This window comes from Meles meles, chromosome 1, assembly GCF_922984935.1.
Source record: "Meles meles chromosome 1, mMelMel3.1 paternal haplotype, whole genome shotgun sequence".
NCBI classification, from domain to species: domain Eukaryota; kingdom Metazoa; phylum Chordata; class Mammalia; order Carnivora; family Mustelidae; genus Meles; species Meles meles.
Window position 1 is genome coordinate 158,109,781 of NC_060066.1, and position 26,492 is coordinate 158,136,272.

Sequence of the window (26,492 nt, forward strand, 5' to 3'; positions counted from 1 at the left end):
GGGGAGATGGTTAGACAGGTTGTGTACACCAGGGGGCAGAAATCTTTGAGGTCGTCTTATAATGCTATCTACCATGGGAAAAATTGACTTACGTAAATAAGGCTCAATGTATCCCAACAGCATTACAGATAAGGCAGATAAGGGTTCAGTCATGTCTATTTGGTAATTCTGGTTTTTAAGAAACCCCAGAAAATTGAGACGGTAACCCCTAAAATTACTTTAGGAAAGTAACATCAAAATTATTGGGGAGATCTCATGTCCTTACCTTTTAATGATAGCATAATGATAACAAAATTCAGTGTTATATATAAGAAAACCAAAATATAAAAATTAGCACTAAAATGTCTGCATTTAGGAATCTGTGCTTATTTTAAAGTTTGTTTGTTCAAGAAAATTAGGCCTATTAGAATAACAGGCTAACCTTATAATTCTAAGTTAAAATGAGTAATTGATTCATTGCTTTAGACTTATAATCTCAGATTGAAATTTCACTTGGAATTTAAGAGAACCTGCAGTTCACCATATCTACAGATTTATTAGATTTATAAGAATTACTTGAGTTATTGGGAAGATTGTTAAGTCGCACAATGTACTTAGAAAGGAAGACACCTTATCACATTAATAAATGTGGCTAAACATTCAAATAATTTAATTAAGTTGTAAAGTAATCCTTCAAAGTAATGATAAGACTTGCTAGATTTGTGAGTACCATAATTAAATTTATAAACTAACATACAAGCTTAAGAAAAATAAGGATTTCAAATTAATTGAATACCAATTGTGCACAAGAATAATATTGAGTAGCTCTTTTCTAGGCATAAAACTTGACTTCAATAACATAAAGATACTCGTACATAACAAGTTTCAACTCTACTATGATTTTTGTCATGTCAGTTAACTTCTCTAGTCTGAGCTACTCATCTGCCAAATGGGGTGGGGGCAGTCATCATATTAACTTGCAGGGTTGCTCTAAAGAGTAAATGAGATATTTTGCATAAAGTGCTTGGTACATGTTAGACTCTCAATAAAAAGAATTTAAAGGGAAAAGAAAATATGATTTTTCTCCTAAACACAAGGGCCGAAGTTTTGCTTAGTCTATCCATACCTGGGACACTTTATAAAGTTCAATCCTCTATATACCCTCTTAGATAGCAATTAGTTTGCTACCTTTCCAGGCACCAATGATGTTTGGAGGATTAATTTTAATTCCCAAGTCTTTAGTAACTTGTGTGAAACCCCAGAGGAGGTTGATCACACCTTTTATATCTTCACCAGAAGGTGACTGTAGGAAAGTAGTAGCAAACCAGTGTCCCATTTCAGACTTCAAAACTGGAGGCACAGAGGACAAAAAGCAAGGATCAGACTCCAAGGACTTTATGCAACCAGTGTTTCTGTGCCAGTATCTGGGGCCAAATTACTGGAATGGGAGATAAACTCTAGGGGAAGGGGGAAGTTAGTATTCCCTCTAGGCTAATAGTCGCCTGGTGAAATGTCACTGTATTTGTGTCAGAAGGAGCAGAGGAATGCAGTGCTGTCTGGGCAGAGTGCAACGAGAAAATTCAGAGCAGTGCTGACACAATCACTCTCCATAACTTAGAACATATTGTGGTTAATATAAACCAATTAGCCTTTCCCACATTCCTATATTTAGGAACCGAAAATGGTGTTTTAAGGGGGAAAAGTGTAAAATTAGTTATTCTGAACACTTATAAAAAATCTTCAAATGTCTAATTTCTTGAAAAAAAAAGGCAAATATTTTTGATGTGTAGGGAAGGAAAAAATTTTCCTCTACCCTTCTAGATTCTTTTGGCTGGTCTACTAATTAAACTGACAGAAGAAAAATTAACAGGGTAAAAACAAATTTAATTGCATACATATGATCCTCAAAACAATATGAGACCCCCCAGCCAGTCAGGCAACTAAGACTTCTATGTCATCCTGACCTAAGGAGAAGGGGGTAGGAGTCTGAGACCTCAAAGGGGAGAAAGACAATTCATAGGAAAATGGAAAGAGCAAATGTGTGGTAAACAAAGGTTTGTCATGAAAAGCAGAGATAATGGGACACAGAAGGCTGATCTTCAGGCCCTCCTGTACTTCCTTGCCAGTTCACCACACCTGCCCCATAGTCCTTGTAGGTATGTCTGGTGATTGCTCTCTTCCTGGACAAGGCCCTCTACCTAAATTCTTTTGGATAGCTAAGGGGATGGTAAAATGCTCTGCCTGCATCTTTTGGGCCTTGATTGACTTCAGCTCAAAGAATCCACATGCCAAAGTAGCACATTTTGGGGAGCCTTATTCTGAACCCCTTCAGATGATCACTCTAGGAGGGGAGCAAACACAAATACAGAAAGCTATGTGTGTATGAGAGAGAGAGATACAGAGAGATGGACAGGAGGAGTGGAGGAACAGACAGTCTCAGAGAAAGAAAATAGAGAGGGACAGATTTCAAGAGAAACTGAGAGAAGACCCAGACATAGAGAAAACAAACACAAAGAAGCGATATTAAAATAGAGAGGCCTCATACTGAGAACAGATGAGACAAAAGAAATATATATATATATATATATATATATATATATATATATATATATAAATTTTCAAGGACCTAAGAAATAACCAGAGGACCAGAGAAGGAAAAAGAGAGAAAGGAAGATAACACAGGGTAACATTCAATTTAGTCAATATTTACCGAGTGCCCAAGGGAACATGGCAACCTCCAGGAACTTAAGTGGAAATAAATTCAATTCTCTCCTGTTCTGAAGGGTGGGGAGGGTCAACTCTGTGGAGCTGCCTTGGGGCAGAGAGGGTATAAGTACATGCAAATCCGTACTGTGCTTTGCTTCCAGCGGGTTGGCCCAACATTTCTGTGCCTTTTGGGCTAACTTTCCTATCTCCCAATCTGATGGGGGAAAAAAAATACTTAGGAAACAAAGATGAAGACATTATATGTTCTCAGGTTGTATCTCTCTCTCTCTCTCTCTCTCTCTCTCTCTATATATATATATATATATATATACATATATATATATATATATATATATACACATACTTGTGATATCAGGTCTAAACAAGTGTTAGTGACGGCATATTTCTTAAACATAAAAATCTTGAATCTAGTTATTTAAAAATAGAAATGTTAAAAATTCTTTTAAAAGACTGAGTCAGGGGCACCTGGGTGGCTCAGTGGGTTAAAGCCTCTGCCTTCAGACCTGGTCATGATCCCAGGGTCCTGGGATGGAGCCCCGCATTGGACTCTCTGCTCAGCGGGGAGCCTGCTTCCCCTACTCTCTCTGCCTGCCTCTCTGCCTACTTGTGATTTCTGTCTGTCAAATAAATAAATAAAACCTTTAAAAAAAAAAAAGACTGAATCAGACCCCACTTTCATGAGTCCTCTCTCCCCACCATGACCTGACATATATAAAATGTGCAGTATTTTTAAAACAATTCTCTCTTTATTTCATAAATTTCAACCTAGAAAGTATTTCTTAGGAATATCAGAATTCACAAACACATAGCTGATCAAAATGTCTTCAAAAGATCTACAGAAAGGGAAATGTCTGCCATATGACTCATGGTATCCATAACATAAAAATAAACCAGAGATTTAAGAGAAATGCTACTACTCCTGGCAATGGGTTCTATAAAACAGACTCTTCAGGGAAAGACACAGTCATTAAAACTCACTACCTCATTAACCATTCCACACCCATTCAGACTAACCCATCTGATAAACCTATAAAAAGTCACAATCTATGGGAATAGTAGCTTACTTTTATTTTTCCTGTATTTTCCTATCTCACAGACAGAACCTTTGTTATATCCTAGCCTCTGGGATTTTTGCAGGGTGGAAAACAAAAGACACTTAAAGTGAAGGACTCTGCGGTGTGAAGTGAGAGCTTGTGAAAGAAACTTCTACTATTACCCTCAGAATAAGAACAGAGAGGAATTTTGAGAAACTCAGGAAGAAGGTCAAATTCACATCATTCAGTAGCAAAAACAGCCTTCCAGGGAGGTGGCACCTGACTGTGGGAATGTCTCTTTGATGTGTCATGAGAGTGGCACCCTGGGCACCAGAGTTCCAAACTTCTAAACTCCAAAATCCCCTTTGAAGCCTCAAATGTGAGATGGAGCAGGAGAGTGGCCAGGTCAGAAGGATTGGATTATAGTCTGGAACAGTGAGAATCTCACTGCTACTCAGTAAGGAGACCAATGACTGCCTCTCAGATAACGTGGTACCACCTACAACTCGCTCTAGGACCATAGGACAGTTCCATCGTATGATGAGTTTGAATTTTCTACCACCCTGGCAAAACAAACTTAGAGAACGATTTGGGTTAATTTCATAAAAATAAATAAAGGAAGGATGCCTGGGTGGTTCAGTCCATTGAGTGTCAGACTCTTGGTTTCTGCTCTGGCTAAGGACTCAATGTCCTGGGATTGGCCCCAGATCATGCTCTGCACTGAGGGCAGAGCCACCTTGAGGTTCATTCCCCTCGTTCTCCCTCCCCCTCTCCACTCATGCACTTTCTCATTCTCTCTCTAAAATAAATAAATAGGGGCACCTGGGTGGCTCAGTCATTAAGCTTCTGCTTTCCGCTCAGGTCCTGGTCCCAGGGTCCTATAATCGAGCCCTACATCAGGCTTTCTGCTCAGCAAGAAGCCTGCTTCTCCTTCTCTTGCTCCCCCAGCTTGTGCGTGCTCTCTCTGTGTCAAATAAAAGAATAAAATCTTAAATAAATAAATTAAATATAAATAAATAAATGAGATATTTTATACGTATCTGTATTTGTGGTCTGAATGTCATACCTGTCACCCGAACTTCGGCATCACAAAGAACTAGGGCTGAGTAACCTTTGGGTATTTTACTTAATTTCTCCAGTCTCAGTTTTTTCCATCCGTAAAATGGAGATGAAAGTAGAACTTAAGTCATAAATTACTATAGGTAGTAAGGATTACATGCCCATAGTTTTGGTGTCTGGAACATATTTAGCATTCAATAACGGTTGCTGATTTTATTCCGTTTGAAAAATGAGTGTACTAGAAGTGAGACAGAAAACTTTCAGCCATTGCACAAATACAACCACTGCAAAGAGGGAAACACCATCAGTTACGTACACCGTTTACAAGATGAAAATAAGTTATTAATAGTTCTTCAGGAGAAATACCACTGTCCCTTGCAGGAAAAACAATATGAACATGGAGCCAAGAAAAACACCAACCAGTCCCCACAACTTTACCAACCCAGGGCCATACCCATTCAGGTCAGCATGTCCAATAAACCTTAGACCTCGAGGAAGAACAATAGAAGCAATTCAAAACAACATGGCAACAGTTTTTAAAAAGTCAACTGCCACCCTTCCCCTCCCCACTTTTCACCCTGCCTTCCTCCAACACAACCACATCTGAGACTAAAGATATTTATAATTCTGAATGACTAACTGCAACAGACTTTTGACAAGAAGGCTGTGAACTTGATAAATGTATCTTAATAAGACAAATACACTTCTCCAGTGGAATTTGGGAGGGGAGAACGTATTTAATTTTTGATAAACTGAAACAACACCTTAAAAATTGGATGACTCCACACAGGGATTGAACAGTAGGAGCAGTTTCAAGTCAGATAAGTTTCTAGCTACTAGGTAATCAAGTGTGCATTTACATCACAAATCTTAGCTTGACCTCAGAGTCTCCTCATTTTTGCTCTCCCCTATCCTGCCCAGATCATCTGGAACTAATCACTAGTCTCAGATCTGTCACCTAATGGCCCCTGGTGGAAAAATCCTGACTTCACAGCTCAACAAATATTTCTTGAGACTTTGTAGTACTGGGGAGGATCAGGACCAGGGGCAGACACACAATTGCAAAGGCAGATTGGGCAAATGCACAGGGCCTTGTACAATATGCTAAGAAAACTTGAACAGAGCTGTTCCTCAGACTCACTTGATGAAGTAAGAGGAACACATTATATGCCCAAGAACATGGAGGCAGAGAAGGTAGTTAGAAATCCAATATGATATTCAGTGCAGAGAAGCTGAGGCAGAAATAAGAGCAAACCACCTTCTGTCCTGCTGTCCTGGTGAAATACAGAAGACCAGGCTTGAGTTCTGGTACCTTCACACAGCCTTGCCCCCAACCTCAGCCCCTGGGAAAGCCTCAAGAACTTCCAGTCTGATTGAGCTGCTAGTGTCCTCTAGTGGTAGCCCACGTAATGGCTAGAAGACGTGAACCCTCCCAATTCCTCACGCATTTCCCAAGTACCCACATGTGCTGGCTTCTGTGATGACTGCTGGAGCTACAGATGTTCAAGACATTTGTTTTTTCACTCAAGAAGCTCACAGTTTAGGATATGAGACACAGAGATAAATGCATCAGAACCATAGTATGTGGTCAGTGCAAAAAAAAAATTTGCAATCAGAAATATGCGTAAGACAGAGTTTGTGTAGAAGAGGGATGCGTAACTTTTGCATCTCGGGACTTTAGTGGTGGCTTGATGTCTGGGCTGGTAGTGACAAAGGTTTCCTGGATGATGTAACTGGGCTCTGAAAGAAGATTAGTAGGACCTCACTAGTCAATTAATAGGACTTTTCTAGGACAAGAGATCAACATGAACTGCAAGTAAGTGTACTCTAGGAACATCAAGTGGGAATAGAGTTAGACTGATTTTTTACTGGCCCTTTCTGAGCGAATCTAAATGGTACCTAGTGTTTCCCAAAATATTCCATTCAACACACATTTATTAAACATCTTCTATAGGAAATGTGATCAAGTATTATTCTAGTCCTCAAGATGCTTATAATCAAGCATTAAGACAGGTTCAGAGAGAAATGTAAGGGGATATTTTCTATAAAATGCAAGTTATATGCAAGTAGCAGTTAGTAACAAAGAATAAGAAGCATTTACATTGAAAAGGGCAATCAAAGAAACCTTTCCAAAGTAGGGAACACCTGACTTGAGCATGGAAAAACAAACATGCAGGAATTTGCCAGATGGCAGACATGTCAAGGTTGTTTCTGTGATGTGTGATGTATTGGCTGAATGTCTTCTTGCCTCTCTGGTCACATTCACCTCGCTTCCCTGGCTCCCCCTCTTCTTCCCGCCCCTGCTATGATCAATCCCCCAAGGTTCTATGCTGAGCCCTCAGATCTTTGCTTTGCTCCTTCTCAGTGACTTTATTCACACCCATGACTTCCATGATGTACTTCAAACGTTTTACCTGGTGGAGACCTCACATTACTGAGTATATCACTTTTTACACAGAGAGTCAGGCTATACCTAACGACACATGCTGCAAATGGCATCCACCATCTTTAATCTCTGAAATCCTCCTCTCCCTTGGTTAGTTGTCCCATCCACCCTTTAGTCGTCTGATGTTATAAGTTAAGAAGCTTGAAAAGACCTTAATTTCTCCTTTTCTCTCGCCAGCATCCAGTGCCTCTCCAAGTTCTGCAGCATCCATAGAGATCCTTTTTTTCCATGTCCACTGCTACTGCTTTAAATTAGTCCCAAAATCTCTTGCCTGGCTGATTACGGTGTCCTCCTAATCTCTCAGGTTCTAGCTCACCCCCCTCAGTCTTTCTGCTTCACAGTATTTCTAATAAGCAAGTCAGATCTTGTATTTATGCTACACACCCCTCCTGCTTCTAATGCTTCTGTGTTCCCTACAGCCTTCAGAATCAGGTCTCAGCTTCTTAGACAAACCTCTCCTGCTAACCTCTCTGGCCTCCTTTGTTGTCTCTGCTTCCAGGGATTTCCCAGAAATTCCAAACTTGTTGTCGGTCCCCCTAAACATCATGTTATTTCATACTTTCTGATCTTGAAGAGGTGTCATGTAGAGTGCTCACCCCATCCTGTTTTCCACATGGCAAGCTCAGTTTGATGTCCCTTTCCCCTACTGAGCCTTCCTCAACCTTCTCTTTCTAATAGATGACCACTTTATTCTCTGGGCTACTTCTGGACCATGAGTGTGCATATCTTAGTATGTCATCTTGTGATAATCTGCTTACCTGTCTGTGTTCCCTGCTTCAGGCCAGAGCAGCAATATAGCAGCGTGATTAAGATGATGGAACCAAATCCCAGCTCTGCTAGTTATCAGAGGAAATTAAGGCAGGTTATTTGTTTCTCTTTATCTTAGCTTCCTCATCTATAAAACAGGGATGATAAAAGTACCTTCCTTATGAAGTTGTTATCAGGCTACTGTATATCACGTGCTTTGAATAGTACCTGGCATATGTGTGTGTGTGTGTGTGTGTGCACGCATGCGTGTGTGTGTTTTTGTAAATATATACTGATCCTCTTGCCATCTTTCCTAACATATTTCACAAAATGGGCAGAATAACAAGTCATCCTCTAGCTGGAAACCATTCAGTTAACTATTATCCCATTTAGGAAAGAGTCCAATGGAAAGTACCTAAATTGCTTGTAAGAATTTGCTCTGACTTTTGACTATGCGGTTATATCTTATTCATCGCCATTTTCCTAGGGTCCAGCACAGTGCCTGACATTGACAGTATATGGGACAAATGCTTATGGAAAGAAGGAATGACAATCTTTGGCTCTTTCCTTTTCCTTGCTATAACACCTAGTAGATCCTCGAATCCTGCTGGGTTTTCCTTTACAATGCCCTCTGCATTTAATTTTCTTTCTGTAGTCACTATAAACACTCATTCATTTATTCAACAAAAAATTATTAATAAAGAGTGTGAAAGGCACCACTCTAATTCCTGAAAATATTGCTTTGAACAAGACAAATTCCCTCTGCTATGGACCTTACATTCATTCTACCAGATGATACAGATATTAAATAATTGCACATTAGTCATTTGATTATAAAGTGATACATATCCTAACCTAGTGTTGAAGGCCAGGAAGTTTCTCTCAGGGAGGAAATTTCACTGATATATGAAAGACTAGAAGTAAGTAACTTAAGCATAAGGTGGTAGCAGCTATGGTGGAGATTATCCAGGCAAAGGAAACACCCTATAGGAAGCCCTGGTCAGGAAGAAATTTGGCATATACGGATTGTGAGTTCCTGGATTATTGCTACAAATGCTACCTGATCTCTGTACAGAATGACCTTCCCTAAAGCTCAAGGATTAAACTTTCTATCACATTGATTAACCTTCCATGACTCTTTGTTGCCTACTGAATGACATATTAATTCCTTAATTGTTTTTCACAACCCAATGCAATATGGGCTCTGGTAATGTCCAATTTTATCTCTCATAAGTAATCTGCATTTATATTCAACAATAACCATCAGGAACCATTTGATATTCCCTTATTTTTTCTTACTCTCCCACATTTACTCAGGTTGGTATTGTTACTAAAATGTTTTTCTTCTCTATTCCTTTCCAGGCTTATTTTTCCACAAAATTATATTTACTTGTTCTATGTGTGACATGCTTTGATATTTTCTAGTCTCTTTTACTCCATTTTTATTCTATTTCAGTTTTTTAAACAAGCAAATAGTAATCTACCAAAGTGATTTCACAGTTCACTAATGGATCTTGACCACAGTTGCAAGGTGCCCCAAATAGCCTTAAAGTTTTTTCCAAGATATATAAGTCTTGAATGAGGTTTGGCTTTAGTAGATTCTAGTTTTTCTTCTAGCAGTAGAATCCCCTAACTCAGTTATATCTTGATTATTGGGCACCTGTATTCTCTGAAGACAGAACGGTAAAATTCTGCATGAACACATGATGAATACAGAAGAGATAAGGCCCCCTGAAGATACTTGGCAATGCATTTCAATCTGTAGGACATGTCACACATTGCTTTTTCAATCCTGGCCAATATTCTGAAGTTGTTAATTATAGTGAGCTGCTCCAAATCATATACTGAACAAAGATGACCATGGAAGAAAATTTCTTCCAGTTGTAACTGAGAAAAATAAACAAGCAAACCGAAGCCACCATTAGCAAATAAATCCATGGCAATTATCCTATATATGTACTAAATGTACCTCTGCAGATAGATTGCTTTATAACTGCCCATGGGGAATCCTTGAATCTTTTGTAATAAACACTCTCCAAAGGATCTGTTTTTCAAAATCATTCTTTTATCTTGGGTTAACTTTCAGTGGAATATTTCAGTTTTTCTGTATTTCTTCCATTTTAGGTTTGCACTGCCAACACCTGGATCAACTTATTATCTTGTTAATGTTCTTCAAGTCTTTATCTCTATCCCAGATTATATTCATCTTTCATTTTTCTGTATATTCTACAGCTAATAATGCTCTTCAGACTCCTCAAACTTATCAATCCAAAAATGAGTTCTTTAGCCTCACCCTAAATCACCCTCCCCACTCCCCATCTTACTTTGATTAGAGAATGGCACATCATCTCTCCACTTAAGTCAGAGAACAATGGCATCGGGCTTGACTCCTCCTTCTTCAGCTAACCTGCCACTAATTCTAAGATGGTGCTTCCTATATGCTTCTCAAGTCTGTCTACTTCTCTCCAATCTTCCTACTTCTACTGATGATCAAGTCCCCCAAATGATCCTCCTCCCATCTTTCCTAACATATCTCATAAAGTAGACAAAATAACATGTCGTTCTCCAGCTGAAAACCAATTCAGTTAACTATTAGCCCATTCAGGAAAGAGTCCAACAGAAAGTACCTAAAATTGCTTGCAAAGTCCTCCTCAACTGTCCTCTACCAACCTTTCTTGCCTTGTTTTCATACTCTTTTTTTCTTCTTTCTTCCTTCCCTCTATCTCTCTATCCACTCATATTCTACACTCCAATCACTTTAAAAAAGGTTCTTTGTTATTATAAAAGGTACTTTATTATTATTATTATTATTGGTCTGGTATACTCCTTTTTAGAAGAGAGCTATTTACTTTTCCTTCAAGCCACATCTTGGATATCCCATAGGAAATACTTCTGAGGTTTTCTAAGTCCAGGTTTTGGGCTCCTCCTGTTCTCCCTTTCATGCCCTACATTATGCTATATTGAAATCACCTATTCACTTCAGTCCAACATTGTAAGCACAGAAGTTATTCAATATCATAGCTCTATTACCTAGAATGTAATAGGTGTATGATTAATATTTCCAGAAGGAACAAATAACATCTGCTTTTCTCTTTGCCAAGTAGTAAGGAGACTCTTCTATGGGAGGGCCCTGTAGTGTCCAGCTATGCTGATAACTTGGAGATAAGTCTATGCAATCCTGGGATAAAGTACTGGAAAATTATTTTGACTGTAAATTTAAATCATTATCTTTAAACAGTTTATTAATAATATAACTTTCTTTAAAAAAAAAAAAGAAATGTCCATCTGTTTTATGTGTCTTACTTTACAAATGCAGGAGTGGGTAAAAAAGAGAGGGTTACTTATGACTACATAAAATCCCGACATTTCAGGTAATCTCTTTTCTTAGACAACGAAATTGTACTTCTTCTAGATTCACTATCCTCAGATCAGTGCGGCTTTCTCCAGTTTTGTTCACTTATTCTTACTCATCTATTTCTCATTGGTAAAATACCTACTAAGTGCCAGATACAAGAAATACTAAATGAGTGAGATTTCATCCCTTCCCTCAAGACCCAACCTAATCAGGGCTGGGAGGAAGGAAGGAAACAGTAATGTAAGCTATTATAATATAGATGCCCTCCAAGCTCATGCAAACTTGAACCTAGCCAAAGAATTCCACTGAGGCATAAACAAATGTTAAGGAGTGAGAAAGTTTTGCTCTATGTATGAAAAAAACAAAATAAGCTTTATGTGTGGTAACTACTCTTTTCTTTTTTAAGATTTTATTTATTTATTTGACAGAGAGAAAGGGATCACAAGTAGGCAGAGAGGCAGGCAAAGAGAGGAGGGTGGGGAAATCAGGCTCCTTGCTGAGCAGAGAGCCCCTTGCGGGGCTCAATCCCAGGATCCTGAGATCGTGACCTGAGCCCAAGGCACAGGCTTAACCCACTGAGCCACCCAGGCACCCCATATGGTAACTATTCTGAGAGAAGAATGTACTGCAAACAGCAGATACAATAAGGGGGAGTTGTTTTTGTTTTTTTTTTTTTTGCTAGTGGACATGGAAAGATTCTCATTGCATCAATCCACATTTAGTCAGTGCTATTTGAGTTTGTTACCCTTTTATTGAATTTCATTCACAACTGAAATACAAATAGTCTGGCAAAAATTCTAGACATTTCTTCAAAAACATATAGGCAAAATACATCCAATGTAATAAGAGTTTGTGGTTAGTCACAGGTGGTCAACACTTAAAGCCTGTGACAATTATTAATATGTAAGTGTCAATGGTGAGGTTACAATGGTGGTGTTACTGACACCAGAAGAGTGAAAAAGTATTCTAAAGGATTTTTCACTTCAGTGAAATTTGAAATTAGCAAGACTTTTCTGAACAGAATGGTTCTGCAATTTTTACAACCTAAGAATTCTTCAAAATACATTTCTGAGGCTCTTGCATGAATATGTAGAGTTTTGTTGAATTTCCTGCTATTCCCTTAACACACTTTGCTGTATGAGACCTTATACTTTTACTGTTCTTTCTGATTGGTATAGCCTTCAGCCCCTTAAATGCCTGTTAAACTCAAATCCCATCTCTTCTGTGGAACACCACAACAGGATCAATAGAAATCTCTTAGGCTGAATTAATTCCTCCCCACTCTGAGTGCCCACAGCATTTTGTGATTTGCCTTTCAAATTGTACTTATTACATTATGTTATCCTTATTGGCGAATGTTTCTCTATTCCCTAAGAGCCTGTGAGCTACTCGTTAATTCTGTATCCACAGGACCAATAGTGTCTGGTACATATTAAAGCTTCCATATAGACAGGGTTAATGGCTGAATCATTCTATTTTTTTCTCCACCTCTTCTGCATCACTATAGTATCAAGCTCCTGTTATCCAATTTGGGCTAATTCATGATGTAAATTATTAAAAACTTTGAATCTCACAAATAAGATATAATTTTTTTTATTTTTTCACAGGTTTATCTTAGGAAAAGCAAGGAGTTGTAGTTTTAAAACCCATCTCTACCACTAAGAGATTATGTGGTTTGAGACAGTTTACCTGCCTTGGAGATTACTAAATTATCTCTACTAAATTAATTACTAAATTATCTTCTCTCATTCTATAAACCAGTACCCTTTTCTGAATTCATGAAAAATTAATGGTCTTGATCACACGATTATGTATTTAATTAATAATTTTTATTGACCTTGACCTTCTTTGCTTTGCTTTTCCTTAAAAACACAGAATCAAATTCAAGTTCTTTATGGTCTACTATGATGTCTTTAGAGGTCAGAGTCAGATGTAGGTTAAATTCTTGACTGCCACTTACAAACCTAACTTCATAATATTGGCAACTCAAACATGACTAAGCCTCAGTTTCCTCCTGCGTAAAATGAGTATAATAGAAGTAGTGCTTGTATCATATGTTATAGGTAATCTTTTGTATATCTTGACTCTCCAGTTGTGGTCTATATAGAGATGTGAAAGTCTTAATAACACATACATGTTCACTGATGACTTAAACACTAGCTTCTACTTTCACCCATTAAGTACTATGTTTTATCTGTTTCTTGCTGATTGCCAGATATTGTGAACATCTGATAATATAATGCCAAGTAATTATAGTGCCAAGTATAATTGCAAATCTTGCAACAGAAGCAAAGTTTCATGAAATCGATGAAAATAAAATCACATAATTTCTAAACGCACATGTAAAGCCATTGATAAATTAATTTAAGAAGAGAAAGTTAGCAGACTGGGCTTCTTAAAGACACTGAATGGAATATGAGAATAAATAAGTAAATCCCTCTAACATTTATCACAAAAAATGACCATATTTATAATCATGTTGGAAAAAGTTTTAAATAATGTTATTTCATATCGTGATTCATTTTTTTTTAATGCTCAAAGTTAATTATTTAGTTTCTTCTTCCCTTTTTCTAAGAAGTAACTTATGGAGGCAATGAGCAAGAGGATGAAATTCAGCATGAGAATAGGAAATCTCACACAGAAGGTGCCAAAGGGCAGGTCAAGGTCAAGGAGAAGAAGCCAAGAATGCCTGGTCTCAGTTCTGCCTCAGGTCAACTCTGGCAGAGCTGTTTACCAGCCACTGGAGAAAGCAAAGAAAATGCAGTATATATACACACAATGGAATATTATTCACCCATCAAAAGAATGAAATCTTGCCATTTGCAATGACATGGGTAGAATTAGAGTATATTATGTTACAGGAAATAAGTCAGAGAAAGACAAATGCCATATGACTTCACTTGTACATGGAATTTAAGAAACAAAACAGATGAATATAAGAGAAAGGAAGGAAAAATAAAATAAGATGAAAATTGAGAAGGAGGCAAACCATAAGAGACAGGAACTCTAGGAAACAAACAGGGTTGCTGGAGGGGAAGGGGTAGGAGATGGGGTAATTGGGTGAAAGGGCATTATTGTGATGAGCACTGGGTGTTATATGCAACTGATGAATCACTTAATTCCACCTCTGAAACTAATTTAAAAATTTAAGAAAAGAAAAAAGAAGCAGTGGAGATTGACATAAAGATTGCTTGTCTGACAGGGTATGTTTGATACCTAGTAATTTCTTAAAATTTCAACCTAAGCAACTATTCAAATACAAAAAACAAATAAACCAGTAATTTCAAAATTCCAATAGAACTTCAGTAAACATTAATATCACTTATTTCTATAGCATTTTACAACAAATATAGGGAATTTCATTACTTTTTTCAATCTATTAATGATTCTACAAATGAGCTTAAAACAGGTATTATTTCTTTTGTACTGCTGAAAAAGCAAACGTTGGTCAGGTCCACTCACATAGTCAGAGATAGGACACAGGCTCCCTGATTCCAGGACGTAATGTACATTATTAAAATAATAATAAGTAAGGATGTTTTATTATGTCCCTTCTCTTTCCCCAGTAATACTAAATTCTTCACATTTTAGTTCTAATTCTCATTACAATCTTTGCTAGATAGATTTTGTTGCTTTCAATTTACAAGTAAGAAATCTGAGATTCAAAAAGATTAAATAAACTAGCCCACAGTCACAGGTAAACATATCTTCCCATATCCATCCCTTTCCCTATCTCATCCCTTTCTTTGCTGAAGTTCAGTATTGAATGTATTTATTAATAATAGAAGAACTACACACAGAGAGAAAACCCTTAGGGTATAACAGAATTTTGGAAAATCTGTCTGAGGAAAAAAGTGGTTATTTTAAGGGGACCTGGGTGGCTCAGTGGGTTAAAGCCTCTGCCTTCGGCTCAGGTCATGATCCCAGGGTCCTGGGATCGAGCCCCACATTGGGCTCTCTGCTCAGCAGGGAGCCTGCTTCCTCCTCTCTCTCTCTCTGCCTGCCTCTCTGTCTACTTGTGATCTCTGTCTGTCAAATAAATAAATAAAATCTTTAAAAAAAAAGTGGTTATTTTAAACCCTCCAGTTTACATCTCAGTTATAATTACTGGTATACTTGAGAGATGAAATTTAAAAGTGATATACAGATTTCCCCTTTGTTCTCTTTTTCCATATACTTTCCCTTTCTGTATACTTTTCTATATACATATAAAGCAATGAAATGACTAAAAACCATGTTGTACAAAAAAAAAAGAATCTTCAATTTATATAAATCTCTAAACTCAATAGGTCAGGTCATTGCCTGTATCAACCCCATTTTACCAATTGAGATGTGAACTATAAAGAGATTCAGTGAACTTTCTCAGGTCACAGAATTCAAAGTCCACTGATAAAATGTACCAGCTGTTTTTGCACCATTCGTTTTTAATGGCTATCTTTGATCTAAGTAGATATTAGTACAAATATAAAATTTTATTTAATAAAGCATAAACAATGAATCTTAGAACACTGAAAAATAAAATAAAATAAAAATAAAGTGATAAAGACAATACATTTGCAGAAATTATTGTCAGGAAACTCTAGATTGAATTTATGTGTTATAAGTGACCATTTACATCTACTTACAGCAGCTCCCGTCATAGATTATTTGTGAAGGGTTTTTCATATGGGTGATATAAATTAAATCGGTAAGATTTTTTTTTAAAGATTTTTTATTTATTTGTCAGAGACAGAGAGTACACACAAGCAGGCAGAGAGGCAGGCAGAGAGAAGAGGAGGAAGCAGGCTCCCTGCCAAGCAAGGAGCCCGATGCGGGACTTGATCCCAGGACCCCAGGATCATGACCTGAGCCGAAGGCAGTGGCTTAACCAACTGAGCCAGCCAGGCATCCCATATGGGTGATATAAATTAAATAAATGAAACAAGGCAATGAATATGTACATACTTTAGGTTATATTAAAGTTGAAGCAAAACAAACATATTCTATTAGCTGAAGTCTAAAAATAAATAACCTATATGGAAATTTTGGAATGGAATCTGTTGGCTTCATAAAGAGATTTTGATATCTTTTTTCTTTTTAAATTAGAAAAATTAATACTGTCCATCATTAAGCAATAAAAAATAGTTACATTTCACACTACATTCTTAGAGGGATCTTTATAACATACTATAATTATTTTAGAATACAAAATTCTAAAATGACCCTATAATATCTCAGTCAAGTTTCAGGACCAAAAGTCTCTCATTCAAAGGTGATGCATTTGTTAATTAAAATTGTAAAGCTGAATGGCATTTTTCTAGGAAGTGCAAAATAATAATAACAACTGTAAGTTTTGTATTCTCTTTTTTTCTTCACATGTTCATACTAAAATCAGCAAATGTAGAGAGCAATTTATAAATGCATGCACTAATCTATAAGCGGCCTCAAGAAAGAAAGCTGTTCCCAGGGAAAAGAAGTCTTTAGGATTATTCAAAAGCAAATGAATTCTCAATGTATTTTCATATTTTGACAGTAAACCTCTATTGTGTCAGTCACTATGTTGTCACAGAGATATGACACATCATAAGAAAATATCCCATGTTATTCGTCAACTCTGCATGAATCTCAAATCGATGAATCCTATGTCCTTTTCGTTATCCAGCCCCCATGTCCTTACACCTCTCCTTGAGTCACTAAAATTCTCTGATGGTGGCGGGTGGTTGGAGTGGCACCTGGCTGGCTCAGTCAGGGAGCATGCAATTCTTGGTCTTGGCATTATGAATTTGAGCCCCACGTTGGGTGTAGAGATGACTTAAAATTAAAACCTTAAAAAAAATAAATAAAACTCTTTGGTCAGTCATTATAATCACGTCCTCACATATGTTCTTGAGTTTTCCCTGGCTGGTTTCATTCCGTGCTTAGCCAAAGTAGAGGGAGTGTAGATTGCACAGGGGTAAGCATTTGTCAAAAATTATGAAATTGTACACTTAAGAGTTATGCATTTCACTGCATGTAATTTTACCAAAAACTTTAAACAAATACTGAACTTCAGTTAATAGGTTGGCTTTTTGCAATGATTTGGGTTAACAATATTATTACTTGCTTAAACAAACAAGTAAATATATTAAAAGCAATGGAAGTAGTATTTTAAGGGGAAGTTACAAATATAGGAAGAAGAAACAAGCATTGGTATTGTATTGAAATGGAAAATATCAATATAAACTCATGATTTTTAATATTTACCTATCTAGCTAAATAAATTTAGAAGTGATTATAGATATAGCCATACATGTGTGTGTACATATACATGTACATATACTAGACATGTTCACTGAGATTTATGATAGCACTGAACACACCTAGAACCCAGATCTTGATTTCTTTTAATCAAGGAACTTAGACTTCTTTTTTTTTTAAGATTTTATTTATTTATTTGACAGAGAGAGAGAGATAGAGCACAAGTAGGCATAGAGCTCAATCTGGGGACCCTGAGATCTTGACCTGAGCCAAAGGCAGCCACTTAACCAACAGAGCCACCCAGGTGCCCCAAGGAACCTAGACTTCTTTCTTTTTTTTAAGATTTTATTTATTTATTTATTATTTATTTATTTATTATTTATTTGTCAGAGTGAGAGAAAGAGAGAGAGAGAGAGAGCGCACAAGCAGGCAGAGTGGCAAGCAGAGGCAGAGAGAGAAGCAGGCTCCTGGCTGAGTAAGGAGCCCAATGTAGGAATCCATCCCAGGAACCTGGGATCATGACCAGCCGAAGGCAGCTGCTTAACCCGCTGAGCCACCCAGGCGTCCCAGAACCTAGATTTCTTAAAGAATAAATTGATTCCAGGTTCTATCAGAGAGAAAAATATACTACAAAGAATATTATTGCGAAAACTGATGAATACACTTTAAATTTGATGAATACACTTTAAATTTGATAGCAGTGTTTATCAATATCATTTTCCTGGTTTTGTTAATAGTACTGTAGTTATGTGAGAGAATTCTTTTACTTTTATTTTTTTTTAAATATTTACTTATTTAGTTTGAGAGAGAAAGAGAGAGCACATGCACGAGTGTGGGAAGGGGCAGAGAGAGAATCTTTCAAGCCAGACTCCCTTCTGAGTGTGAATTATGATGCAGGGCTTGATCCCACAGCCCAAGAGATCATGACCTGAGTGGAAACCAGGAAGAGTCAGATGTTCTACCAACTGAGTCACCCAGATGCCACCATCCATTTTTTTTAAATGAGTTATTTATTTATTTTGACAGAGAGCAAGCAAGAAAGAATGCCTTTGTTTTCAGAAATTATTCATGGAACTAGTTAGTGGTCTCCAGTTTACTGTCAAATAGTTAAAAAAAAATCCATCTATCTATCAAGAGAAAGCAAATGACAAAACTAATTGTGAGAAAATGTAAACAATTGGATGATGTAAATAAAATTATTCCTTTTATTTTTCACTTTGCTGTACGTTTGAGATTATATCAAACCAAAGGTTAAAGAATACCTTCAATGGCTTCTTGTGCCAGTCAGTATAAGACTCCATTTCAAAAATGGCCAAAAAGTGTCCACATTGTCTCTTGTATCCTCATTACCTGATCTTTGTGGCAATGGAAGAACTCTGGATCTTGAACGCAGTACTGGTTATGGTATGGTACAAAGATACAATGGTTACAAATGGTAAAATGATACAGAACTATATGCAACATTGTAGCAATACAATTTTCCTGTTTTTGACATTGTACTCTAGTTAATGCATGATGTAACCATTAGGACAAAGCAGCTGTTAAGGACTTTACATTAGAGCAACTTTTTGTAAATCTATAATTATTTCAAAATACACAGTAAGTAATAATCTTTTAAAAAGATCTTTATAGATCATATTCAGAAACTTCTCCTAACCATGAAAAAACATAAGGAGCAAGCAATAAAGAGTTGGTGTAAAATCATAGTGCAGATTTCCCCAGTAATTTGGGAGGTGGGGCGATTGATAGTCATTTATGACCTAACTCATTCAGGGAATGCAGTTTTGTATTGATGTTGATGTTATTATCAAGTTTTGCTTTTTCTTTTTAAATTTGAGTACAGTTGACACACAATATTACATTAGTTTTGGGTATACAATGTAGTGACTTGACAAGTTTATACATTATGTTAACCACAAGTGTAGCTACCATCTGCTCCCTTACATTGCTAATATAATATCATTTGATTTCTTCCTTTTATGTAGTCAGTAATAACACTGTGCAAAACTCATGAGTCATCTTGCCTGAATCATTAATATAGCTGACAAGTTTTTAGCATTTCCTAAAGAAAAGATCATTTATCAGCTTTAGCTCAGGGCATAGCAGTAGACACCTTAGAAGGCTGCAAGCAATTTTTTTTTTAAGATTTTGTTTATTTATTTTGACAGAGAGAGCAAGAGAGCACAAGCAGAGGGACAGTAGAGGGAGAAGGAGAAGCAGACTCCCAGCTCAACAGGGAGCACGATGCCTAGCTGATTCCAGGATCCTGGGATCATGACCTGAGCCTAAGACTGATGCTTAACCAGGCGTCCCTGTTTGTTTTATTCCTCTTTCAAGAAAGTGAAAGTATTGTTGTTGCTCTCGAGATGTAGAAGTCCTTTCTGTATTCTGAATATAATTCCAGATATATAATCTGCAAATATTTTCTCCCATCTGAAGAATGCCTTTTACTCTATTGACCATTTTCTTTGATGTGCAAAAGTTTTGAAATCTGATAGAGTCTTATCTATTTTTGCTTCTGACTTTTGGTGTCATACCAAAAACACATTACCAAATTCAATGTCATGAAGCTTTTCCCATTTTCTTCTAGCAGTTTTATGGTTTTGTAAGGACATATTTAGCCAAAGCGACTCCATCTTGGTTAAAAGCCATTTTGTTGTTTGTGCAGTAAAACTTAAACGGACCCTGCCCCCTCCCCCCAGAGAAACTTACTTAGAAGCAAGTCTGGGAAACCGGTAAAATATGGTCAGCTAGTTCCTAATAACAGAGCCCAGAATACAAGGCCAGGTCGGCCAGTTCTTGATAACAGAGCCCAGAATACAAGGACAAGTCAGGTCAGGTAGAGACATCCAATCAGTAAGAAACACACATACTTTTTCCCTAACCACCAAAGAATGTAAACCCCACTGTTTAGGTGCCAACCTTGAGCACCAATTCTGACCAGAGTAATAGGTTAGGTCAAACAACTACTATAGGGTAAACTATAATTCAATTGGCCACCTGCGTGTGACCTAACATGACTAGAATCTCATTGGCCACCTATGTGTGGCCAGACTTTTGCTCTATAAAAGGTAGTCTGTAAGATGGGGAGGGGTCGCCCTCTTTAGAGGTGGCCCTGACCGGTCAGTCAGTCAATTCTTGAGCCTGTAAGCTGGGGGTGGTCACTCTCTTCGGAGACGGCCCTGGCTGGTCAGTCTGACTTCTAGTGCTTAGCACAGAATAGAGCTTTGCATAACTTTCACTTTGTTTCAGTCTCGTTCCTCTGGCCGATCAATCTGATTTCTAATACTTATCATAAAATAAAGCTTTAAATAACTTTCACTTTGTCTCAGTCTCGTTTTGTTTAATAACGGACCTAACAGTTTTATGTCTTATACTTAGGTCTTTAATCCATTTTTACTTAATTTTTGGTATATGGTCTAAGGCAAGGACCTAAGTTCATTCTTTTGCATGTGAGTATCCAGTTTTCCCACTTCCATTCGTTGAAGAGACTGTTCTTTCCTCCATTGGCACTTTCATTGCAGAACATTTGCCCATATGCAAAAGGGTTTATTTCTGGGCTCCCTGTTCTATGCCATTGGTCTAGACGTCTATTTTTATGCCAGTACCACACTGTGTTTTAATTAATGTAGCTTTGTATAAATTAACCTATTTTTTTAAATGTTGTTTCCATTTTTTCTTCTTTATGCATTTTACAGCAAATATCAGGCAACATAATTTTACCCCTATAGGATTCAATATAAATCTCTAAAAATTGTGGACATTTTCCTTTAAAAAAGTATTATTATCACATAATAAAATTGGCAATATTTCTTTGCTATCATCTCATACCGAGTCCAAAATCAGATTGTGAATGGTCTGGAAAATTGTACATTGATTTGTTTGAATCAGGATCCCAACAAGGTCCCCACTTTCATCTTATAAGTCTCTTTCGATTCAGAGAAGTCCTTTTCCTTCTTCTCCCCTCAGATATTGACTTGTAGAAATTCGCTTAGTTGTTCTATAGAATGTCTTACATTCTGGATTTCTCTGTTTACTTCCTTCTTCTGTCATTTAACTTGTAAACGGCAGTTAACTGGTGGCTTAATTTTATGGTCACTTAACTATAAATTGAAATTAGCTCAGACCTTCAATTTTTTTTTCATACCTATATGCAGTTTTCTTAATTCACTTGCAAAATGGAGACTGGGGAATTTTCCAAGTTTCACGGGCCATTCTCAGCTGTGTCTTCCCATGTTTGCACCTGGAATATATAGGGTCTTCTCTTAGAGGTGAATATTTGTTGGCAAATTTTAAAAACCCTGGTTTGTGGAGTACACAGGTGGTCACCATTCATTTCTCACTATTCCTACCACCCAGCTTTGATCATGTTCTTGTTCTGCTGCTGCAGGTGATTTATTACATTGTGTTTATAATCTGAACTTTACAGAAATATTTCTTTCTAATTTTATTTAGATGTTTGTCAATGGAGTTTTCATTTGCTATCCTAATTTCTTTGTTTATTTTTCAGGAGGAATTTTACGGAGATTAAAAATCAAGCATGCTGCCAAGATCACATCAGTGGAAGTTCCTCAACTTTCTTTTTATTAAGGAGAGAAAATATCACAGAAAAACTGTACCTCCTAACACATTCCTCTTCACTTTTCCCCCCATGCCCACCCATCCAGAAGCTGGTATGACCTGTTCCCATGCATGTTTTTGTAATTTTACTACATATATATACATCCATTAAATTTGTATCCTCTTGTTTTATGAGTTTAGAGTATTTACATACATGTTTTCATATTATATGTATGACTCACTGCTTCGTTTTCTTCACTTAAAATTGTATTTCTTGGGATTTATCCATATTGACACATAAAACTCTAGATCATTAATTTTAACTGCTGTAGAGTATCCCATAATTTGAAGAAAGCATAGTTTGTCAGTTCCCTGACAAGAGAAAATTATTTTATTTCACTATAATAAGCTGCACTGAAAAAAAAATCACCAGTGTACATGTTAGCTTGTGCACATCAGCACGAGTTTCTCTCAGACAGATGCCTAGGAGTGGAAGTGCCAGTCAGAGGGCATATGCATCCTCTTATATTCACATGTATAAGAGTTTCCTCCATTCCTCCACAAATACCAGCATTTGTGATATTTTAGCTTTTTATACCCTTATAAGTGTGAAATGGTATCTCATTATTAATTTATTTTGCATTTTCCTGATTGAAACGTGAGGTTGAGAATTTTTGTGACTGATAATTTGGTTTTCTTCTGTGTCTGGCCTGTTTTTTAAATTGACAATTTCCCCTGGGTTGTATGTCATTTTATTACTGATTTGCAAGGGTCTTAAAAATATCCTCTGGATAAAAATCCTTTTCTGCTATTTATTAAATGCAATGGATTCTTTTAACTCCTCTGTAAATCTTCTTTCTCTCCTCTCTTGTTCTTTCTATTTCTACCTCTACCTCTACCCCTGTCTCTAGCTCAAAAAACTTCTCTTCCTACAGCCCAGACTTTTTGTCCATGAAAACATCTTGGGAAATAGGCCACATACCAATCTTTTCATTTTCCCATATCTTTCTCAAACCCATGACCACCATTTATTTCATCCTGGAATATCCTTTCTTTCTGAAGCACTGCCATTCATGTAAACAGATATTAAGAGAAGAAGAGTTCTGCCTTTATGGACAACCTATTTGTCAGTTATAATCAGAATCTGTATATTAGTTTAAGTTCAACATGTGTTTTTCCTTTTTCTAGCAAGTCTCTTACTCTTTTCCTTATTTGCGACCCTCCCTATTCCCTGTCTTTATCAAGATTTTGCAAATCTTTATTCAAAAGTTTATGTGTGCAGTGGATGTGGATGTAGATGATAGGAAAAAGAAAAATAAATCCAAATTCTTTTGTAAGCCTAGCCATACATTGATATGATAATTTGATGTTATGGCAAAATAAAAGTTGAGATAATAATGTCAGTATATCTAAATGGGTAGATGTCAAAATGAATTTAGAAAAAAAGGAAAGTTTCTAGAATATACTATATTGTCACCACACACAAAACTGGTGTTAATGAATAAATTCTTCTGGAAGATTATGTAAGTTTGTGAGTCTAAAACAACATTATTTTGAATATTGATATCTAGTTAATATAATTTCTTGATGTGAAATATATGGACTAAAGATTTCTTTATTATGTTTTGCTCCTCTGTCTTTCCTTATGGCTTCTCTCTTAGCAGAGACTAGAGAAATAAAGGCACATGTAAATGTTTAGAGTTACTTACTTGGATTCCAATTTAAACTTTCCATTATTTTTATTTCATTTTTAAACATAAGCATCTGTTTGGTTTCATGAGAAAAGTTCCCAGTTTTTTTTGTCTTCTTATGAAGTTCTTGAAATGGAAGTAATATTTTAACATTTGTAATAATAAACCAAAGAAGATGATAACATCCAAGAGTAAGTAGGCATTTCATCATCTAAAATAATTATTTTTAACAGGAAGATGCATTAGACAAAGAATAGTAAGAGTTTTAATTATAATAATTATAACTGGAAGAAATAGCTGGCCTGGGATAATATACCTAGTCCAAGTTTGTATCCAATATAATTTTAAAATCTAAAACAGAATTATAACCCAAAAATAATATTTAGGTTCTAACTGATGAGTCAGATTTGAAGACAAAAATAGTAGCACGTAATGTTGAAATTGTTCAAAAATAGGAGTGCTTTCATTTAAAAAATGACATTCTTCAGAGTTCCAGGCCCCTCAGTTATTTTAATAGAACAAATTATCTTGGAGGAAGGCTCATAAACTCTCCACTGTTCATTAGTTTACACCTGCACCTTGGGGAAGTTTGTTTAGGAAACTGATTCTTAATTTAGCTCAAAAGAGTCAGTGCTCTTAGATTAAGGTTTTGTAAAATGCACAATACAAAAGGTTAATCATTTTATTTTAAAAATTCATTATATTCTTTTGCACTTTAAGCCTATATCACACTCAAAAGAAATTATCTTGGTGGTTTTGTACCTCATCTGTCTCAATGTTTTTTGTTTGTTTTAATGATAAATGTAATATTTATATTAACTTCAGGTTGTACCTTCTACAAATTCTCACTCGGATTTATTAAACAATTGAAACCGTTCTCGAAAATGTCCAAAATAAGAAAAGACAGGTAAGCTTATTTCATAACTTCTTCCAAAGGCTTATTTCCAAGTAAATTTGATCTATTCTTATTTGCTATTAATTTAGCAGCCATGAGCTTAATGTGATTTATTTATCGAGCTAGTTCATAAATCTTTGTATTATGTCTTTGTACATGCTAGGCAATGATCTACCCATGACTCGAGTTTTTAATTCTTTCTTCCTTAAATTAAAAAAAAAAAAAATTAGGGCTTTTGTTTTTATCCTAGAAAATTCCTCAATAATAATTCCAATAATTTATCTCTTAAGCAAGCCTGGATCAAAGAGATGTTTGCAACTCATAACAAATGTCACTTTTTATCTCTGACATTAACCATACTACTTAGAACGATGAAAGGTGGCAGTTTTTATATTTGTGGTGCTTCACACATATCACTCATCCTGTGAAAATCCTGTGGACTCTCAATGCAAAAGAATAGTTCCTCCTCCAAAGTCCCTGAATGAGAATGATCCATGACGTTGCAGTAGACTAGGACATGCAACAATGCCAAGAACAAATGCTAGTGCCCGCCAACAGGGAGGAGGCTGCAGACTGAGGTAGGCCCAGATTCTGGAAGGGCCTGGGAGCTAGAAGATTTTAAGAAGAAAATAAGGTGATCTCTGTTTCTTTCCAGCCCAGCCAAGACTGTTCAATAGGTCAGAAAACAGAAAAGAAATAGAAATAAATTACTATTTACTTAGTTCCCCCATATGCTAGTGTTAGCACAGATCCATTTTGTCAGGCTTTGGTGCTTACCACCCACGGGAACAGGGACAAGAATGTAACCTCCCTGTGCTGCAGTTTTCTTATCTATAAAACAAAGACAACATGTGGTTTTTTCAGAGTTTGCTAAAATAATTCAGTACATTTTTTCTTAGGACAGTGTCTGGATCAAAATAAGCATTTCTTAAATATTTACTATTATTACTGCATTACTGTTGTTATGGTTAATAATGTAATTCTGTTGTGACAGAATTTTAGCAAAGATTCTGCTGACTTAGCTTTCCTCACCCTTTTGGACATCACATCTTGATCACAATTATGTGCAAGGTCCAAATAGCTCAGCTATGTCTCTGGAACAACACCAGATGGGTTTTAGCTCTTCCCCTGCAGAACGGATCCTCCTATTAACCCTAATCATGACTCATTAGGAGCCAGAGGTTTTTAAATAGTGCTTTCCAGATGTCAACCAGTTTTGGGGTGGGGGTGGGATTGGGGGTTGGAGTAATCTTCAGGTGCCAAAATGGGAATGCGCCCCTCCCAAGATAAATTTTATCTTCTACCTGGGGGCAGGGTTAGTAATGACTTGTGACCACTTCAGTCCACTTCGAGGGCCTGGGCTTAATATGAAAGTCTGAGGTTCTACTTCTACTGGGCTGGGTCTCTACCTCCCAGTTTCAGCTACTAGGTAATCCCAGGTAACCCATTTGCTTACCATTCAAGGTTCATTATTCAGAGTTTCAGCTCATTCTTCTTCTTCCCCTTTCTTTTCCTTCTCCTTTTTTCTCTTTCTTCCTTTTTTTTTTTTTTTTTTTTTTTTGCTGTTGGAGATTTTTCTTACTGTCATCCTAAGAATACATTCAGAAGGTTTGTTGGCAATACTTCAGCTGCAAGCTCATTGCACCACAGGGGGACCGCCACTCAGTATTTCTGGTCCATCATACAGGAAAATGTGCAAGTCAATATTTCTTTCTTTTTTTCTTTCTTTTTTTAATGGGGAAGCCCAATGAGACTTGGATTTGTGTTTCTTTTGTTTGTAACA

General features: G+C 36.7%; 1 protein-coding gene across 1 annotated transcript in view; it reads left to right on the forward strand.

Moving 5' to 3' along the window:
- PTGER3 (prostaglandin E receptor 3) overlaps positions 1 to 22,318 on the forward strand; it is a 204,618-nt gene extending 182,300 nt beyond the window's left edge. Inside the window, exon 3 of the mRNA XM_046015765.1 lies at positions 22,074 to 22,318. Coding sequence (XP_045871721.1) covers positions 22,074 to 22,094 — 21 coding nt within the window. The 3' untranslated portion in view covers positions 22,095 to 22,318. The remainder of the gene's footprint in view (positions 1 to 22,073) is intronic.
- The last annotated feature ends 4,174 nt before the right edge of the window (positions 22,319 to 26,492 follow it).